We start from the raw sequence: 6,146 nt of genomic DNA, 5'->3' as shown, positions 1-6,146 counted from the left end.
ACTTTGAGGGTCATTCAACAGAAATATCCGCTCTTCATTATTTTCTCTCCCTAACATTGAAACATTAACTGAACTGGTACACAATTCATTGACTTTGTGAATGCACATAAATAACCTCCCTTTTACTTTTGTGAATCTTTTATTTGTACGTTTATTTAAAAACAGCATGTACAACAGAATTTACTCAGTACATGTGGTCAAGGGTCACAGAAGAACACGGATAATGTAACAACTCCAGATTAACTTTAATATATGTGAACTGTGTTTGAATAACTTAATTTAAGCACTATTCATTTTAGTTACCTTTAAATCTTAATACAAATGTTTCAATGGATTCAAGGTAACTAAAGCAATTGTACATCAAATGAGCTTCTTGCCCTCATCTCGTGTCTTTTTTTTTTTTTTTTGGAACATAGTCATTACAGTGCAACTGAGTCAAGTAGTATCCTATTTATACGGTAAGAGTCCTAATAATACTACTGCAGAGTCCCAGAAAATGTAACACTGAGTTATACCACTTTCATAATGTACTTTTGTTTCAGTGGCTTATTTACAAATTAATAAAAAAATTAAAACAACCAAATATTTCAAACCAAATTAATGACTTAATACATCAATAAAAATATTTCTTAGCTTTAGTTTAATTGTTTCACTTGGAGTTGAAACAGGTACAATATTGCTCTTTAAGAAATGGGGGAAAAAATTTGTTCTCATTGTTTATGTAACTCATTCGACTGGAGAGTGCACTAAATGAAAACATGTTGCTAAGACAAGACAACTTCAGAAATGTTCAACTTATGAAGGAACCAAAAAACAAGCAACAACAAATTGTGTAACAAGTCTTACTTTTCTACCAAAGTACATTTCACCCAGAAGCGAATGGCTGAGCAGAGCCACCAGAAAAACCTCAGAAAAATAAAACCAGCTAAGCAGCCACGAAAAAAATGGAATGTATTTTAGAAGATAATACAGGTTTAAACATGTTTGTCATTCTCAAAGCATAAAAACAACATTCATCATTTCCAAAATGATACTTCAGCCAAAGCATGACAATTTAATGGAGTTCATGTAGCTCATCACAATCATTGCTGTTCAAATGTGACTTTTTGAAATGTTGCAGTTCCTGTTTGTCCACCAGAGAGCATTATAGGTTTGTTTTCACACATTTACATTTTCTGGAGACAATACTTAGTCATGTTCAAGGGCTTGAAATTTAAAAAAAATAAAATAAACTAACTCATGATCTCTAAAGCAATCAATATTTTCTGATTCAAACAACAATTTAAAAAAAGTGCTGACCTAAAGAATCTGGTATTGTTCAGGTTTTACTGCAGCAGCATCTCTCCAGGAATCTGGTCCTGGTTACCTACAGAACTAACGCAAGTATCGTTTTTTTGTTCTTTTGTTTGTTTTTTTTTATTGACAGTTGCTGAACTCTGATAAAAACTTGTTCTATCTGAAAAAATGAATGAGTGACCTAGAAACTGCGAAAAGTCGTCATGTCCTTAGGTTCTTTGCTCGGGATGCACCAGTCATCAGCCTCGTGGATCGTCTTGTAGTGCTTCCATGCTGACTTGTTATACACAGGGAGCCTCTCAATGGACTCAGTGGAGAGCGCCTAACAGGAAAAAGGAAAACGTATCATTTACCAATTTCCTTTTTTGGGGGGAATACACAATGTTTATCTAAAAGGAAAACGTGAAAAACGAATTTACCCTAATGTATATGACAGCATCAGTTCCATAGCCCTCTAGAGAATACAGCTTCAGATCTCCCTGGAAGTATCGTGCATACAGCCGGGAGATGGGCAGGCCGTGTCCGTAACCAGCCTAGACCAAATAAACCACAGCTCATGTCTCAAACCTCTCTTAGACACTGACCGGGTGGGGTGGCTCAAATCACTGTTACTGTAACGGGAAGATATCGTTCTCTCGCTTAATCATTGTGCCAACCCTCTTAAAGAATCTCAGCATTTTAAAATGTAAATGGGGAAGATCTGCTCACAATTTCTCTATTCATCACTTACATGTTGACTGAGCAGTTGAATTAGAAATTGAGCACAAAAAAAAAAAAAAAAAAGCTACAGCCGAGAGGACGAAGTGTTTCACTGTTCACATCTGTCCACCTCAGGAATACCAACCAGAGGGGCAGCTTGTGACCCGTCGAGGCTGGGCCGAGGAGCTGTGGAGTACGTGTAGGTGAACAGCCTGTCGATCTTCCGCAGCGGCACGCCTCCTCCACGATCGCTCACCTAAAGACGAAGACAGGTCACGAACAGCACGTGGCATTTTCATTCTGGCCGCTTTTAATGAGCTGCTTCATGCTGGGAAGACTTTTTTTAAAAAGAAAAATGAATTCCCTGAGGAAATTCTCAGAATATTCTGTTTGTGAGAATGCAGCGAGTTGATAGATGTAGAGATGAATCCAGCAGATGCAGATCTACCTTCACTGTCAGATCCTCAGTTCCCAGGGCGACCTGTGTGTGGATAGCAGGGTACTCCATGGCATCACCATATAACTCCATGGTGGCCCGCATGGCGTTCTGTAGAGAGAGATTTTTTTAATATGTAAAACTGCCTTAGTTTAACTATTTAAGGTGACTGAATTACAGGGGGAGTGAAGGATTAATTAGAATGTAATGCTCAGTAACACTGATATATACTATATAAATATGAAGGGAAGAATCCAGAAATCAAGTCTTACCTTAAAAAGTTCAAACACCATATGATACAAATGAGATGGAACGTAGACCACTGTGATGGGTTTGTCCTGCTCTTCGACTGTCCCGATAAACAGATGGAAGTTTAAATTCATTTTCATCAGACAAGGTTGACTCAAACAATTCATATCTATGTAATCATAGTGCAGTTTTAAGTACTTTAGATAGTGAGCAATGGAAGATGTGTGAATAATTACTATGTATATAATGAAATATGTTTGTCTGGTTTATATCCAGAAGGATTACCGTTAAATTCCTCCAGAATCAGCTCAGGAGAGTTCATGTAATATCTGTCACAGAGGTTTCGTGCATTTTCATAGGCATCTATAAAGAAGACATTTGTTGTCAGAGAGGAACCAGAAAGACATTTGATGACATGAATGACGAGATCTTTGGCGGTTTGTGTTTTTAAAAGTTCTCACCTCTGATAACCTCACTGACACGGCAGTGTGGATCAATACTGCCAATCTGTTTAGGATGTGCTGGGTTCACCTTCACCTTCCCACCAAAGAGGAGTGCTAGAAGAAGCAAGCAGGAACGTCAACATGCATCATCATGTTCAGAATTTAAAGAAAGCCCGACCACAATAGACTTGATATTTCCACACATTTAAATGTGTTCCTTTTAAACTCCCCCACAATGTGCACTAACAAAGGAACCACAACTTGATCAGTCATGCCTTGCAGGGTCATGATATTTTCTGGAGATTATTATTGAATTTGGCTTTTAAATACCATTTGAAATTCAGACCTTTTACCTCTATGTTTTTACTGCAGCTCTAAGTTTGATCATTAACAGTTTTGTTGTTAAATGATTATATGTTACCAACAGGCTCTGAAAATGCAGAATTTAAACCAACAACTCTTTACTCAGTCGCTTTACTGTTGATTGGTTGGGTGTCTGAAGTCTTTGTCTCACATTCGGATGGACAACTTGCTCTTATGCAGGTGGAGGTCTGTTGCTTCCTGGTTCACTGTGCCAGCCACAGTAAAATGTGGCTGCGCTCACAAAAATAAAGCCCTGACAAACCTACTCCGAAATGTCACTTTGTCATCACAATGTTATACTGTTGAGGGTTTTCATCCCTGAACAAGAACAACTATAGGTATTACACTGATCGTGGTTAAATGGAATAAAAAAGAGAATTTGCTCACTGTGCTGGTTGAGCAGCATTCTCATGGATATCCTGCTCATGTAGAAACGATCCAGAAAATACTGAACATTTTGGCTGACAACTGGGTCTGTGCCGTAAGTCTCTTTGTACTCCACCACTCCCTGAGCCATGGTTGGAATCACATCATTGTGTCGATTTCTGATTTTTATCACGGCGTCTGTGAAACTAAATGAATATAAAACTGTTATAAACATGAAATAGATTTTTTTTTTTGCACTCAAGAAACATGATACTTGAAAGAAGTGAAACAAAAATGAACAAAAACTTACTCATATGTGACTTTCTCATCATTTGCATTTTTGGTTTTGAACTCGAGAATCTCCTGAAGACTTTGCATGTACCTGTAAGGGAAGAGAGATCATCTTTATATATTTACAGGCACTGGCATCAGGATTATTCAAGAGATGGCTGAGAAAAAGCTAGTTGTACACACCAGCTTTGGACCAGCCGGACTGATGGAGTCCTTAGCAAGTTGTCTGGCAATAAATTGATCTCTTTCATGATGTTTGCCAACCTCACAGGCAGCTCCTGTCTGAGGAAGGTGAACGACGTTTTCTCACATGCATTTTCTGAACCTTGATGGTGCAAATAAAAACAAAACAATCAGATTTCTTATGTTATTAATTTTTTTTAAGTCATGGGCATTGTGGATGTTGAGTGTTGCATTTTTCTGAATTTTAGAATATGTTTTAATATCCTTTCCATCATATCCTCGTCTTCAATCCAAAAGTGGCTTTCTCAAATAGGTGAATGAATGGAAACTGTGGACTTAATGTGGGAATACTGGAGGGAAACGTGGATTCAGGAGAGGAATAAAAGGAGTTTCCATTCAGAACGTAAAAAACTCCGTTCGCCTGCATTTGTGTTTCTCTTTTAGGTTACTTGAGACTAAAATGAGGCTGCACACAGTCTACAACACATCACTTTGTCAGCAGCTGATCTCTCCCTCTCTTTGTGTCTTTGACAGAGAAACACATCTTACCAAAATCCAAAAACTGCTTCATTGAAAGAGGAGAGGGGGAAAATTTGGAGTAATAGTCGATGTCCTTCCCGATGGACAAGTTGCTCCTCAGAAACCTTAAGATCCTCATGTCGGAGGATCTGCTGCTCGGTCCCTCGACCGAAGGTGTTCAGACTGCCACACAAAGTGAAACAACGACGGTGAAGTTGACAGACAGACGGCTGCTGCAGCTGCAGCTCTGTGTTGACATTAGCTTGTCGGCTAACTCCAGCAGCTTGCCAACACGGGCCTTTAAAATAAACGGCCTACTGTCACGAGCCTTCCGGTGAAATGTGTGTCCACAGTCACACGCACCGTTTAACTTGTCAGAGATATCCTCACTTCACTCTGATCGTTGCTCAATCCTGAAATGTCAACTTGTTTAAACGGGTTAGTGTGTACAGTATGCCGCCAGCTAATCCAAAGAGTCACAACCGTATCAAGAGAAGTCCCTGCCTGTCGAGTTTGTTAGACAAAACACGTAGCATTTGTTTTATCTTAAAACGCCAAAGGATCCATCCGTTTGAAAATAGAGTTATTCATTCTCGTCAGTGTTTTAAGTTATAAGTTATATATTACTATTTTCGTATTTAGGTTTTTTAATTTGCCATGGTTTATGGATGTTGTAAAGTGTTGTCACAAATTTTGCCCTAAACCAGTAATTGTTAACAGTTAACTTGGCGAATATTTTGTACACATTTTAACTCTAAAAACATAATAAAATACATTACAAAAAAGAAAAAATCGTGACGTCACCGTGCGGGAGCAGACAATATCATTAAATTATATGAAATACATTTTACAGGTATATGTGATAATATATCCTGCTGGAGTTTAAACATGAACTTTGAGTCCTCAGCAATCCAATTTTTGAAAAAAGATCTCGGTAATAATTGACGTTAGCCCACTAGCCAACTATTCAGTTTGTGCCCTGATGACATTTCCGTGATTCTTCATTTTATGTACGTCGACTCAGATTTCTCGGAACTCGTTTGTTCCCAGTGAGAAGTTTCTGTGTTTACCGTCGTCTTAAAAGTGAAACTCTGAAAAGTAGCAAAACAGTCTACTGTTTTTCTTTTTAAGCCTTAAAGCTAGCTCTGCTCTTAAACTAGTTACTCTTCGTTAAGGACATCCGCTACTCAGGCAGAAAAATTGACCAATCAAATGTGGGTTTGTTTCCAGTCGGGGTTCTGATTGGACACTGCATCTGCCAGTTTGATGAAGAGGGGGCGTGACTTGCGAGTTGGGTGCCA

At 38.5% G+C, this 6,146-nt stretch overlaps 1 protein-coding gene across 2 annotated transcripts; it reads right to left on the bottom strand.

Moving 5' to 3' along the window:
* Positions 1-382: 382 nt before the first annotated feature.
* On the bottom strand, positions 383-6,044 carry pdk1 (pyruvate dehydrogenase kinase, isozyme 1). Of its 2 annotated transcripts, none has more exons than XM_029530193.1 (11): positions 4,876-6,044; positions 4,327-4,468; positions 4,163-4,234; positions 3,874-4,109; positions 3,142-3,237; positions 2,966-3,043; positions 2,704-2,780; positions 2,444-2,542; positions 2,141-2,251; positions 1,716-1,829; positions 383-1,618 (listed from the first exon to the last, which is right to left on the bottom strand). In XM_029530193.1, the coding sequence occupies exons 1-11, from the start codon at positions 4,982-4,984 to the stop codon at positions 1,478-1,480; spliced, it is 1,275 nt and encodes a 424-aa protein (XP_029386053.1). In that variant the 5' UTR covers positions 4,985-6,044; the 3' UTR covers positions 383-1,477. The 2 variants fall into 2 exon arrangements, with proteins under 2 accessions (XP_029386053.1, XP_029386054.1); XM_029530194.1 differs by having other exon boundaries at positions 3,874-4,058; positions 4,876-6,037.
* Positions 6,045-6,146: the final 102 nt, after the last annotated feature.

Source organism: Echeneis naucrates, chromosome 21 (genome assembly GCF_900963305.1).
Source record: "Echeneis naucrates chromosome 21, fEcheNa1.1, whole genome shotgun sequence".
NCBI classification, from domain to species: Eukaryota; Metazoa; Chordata; class Actinopteri; order Carangiformes; family Echeneidae; genus Echeneis; species Echeneis naucrates.
This window is presented reverse-complemented; position numbering and strand designations above follow the sequence as displayed.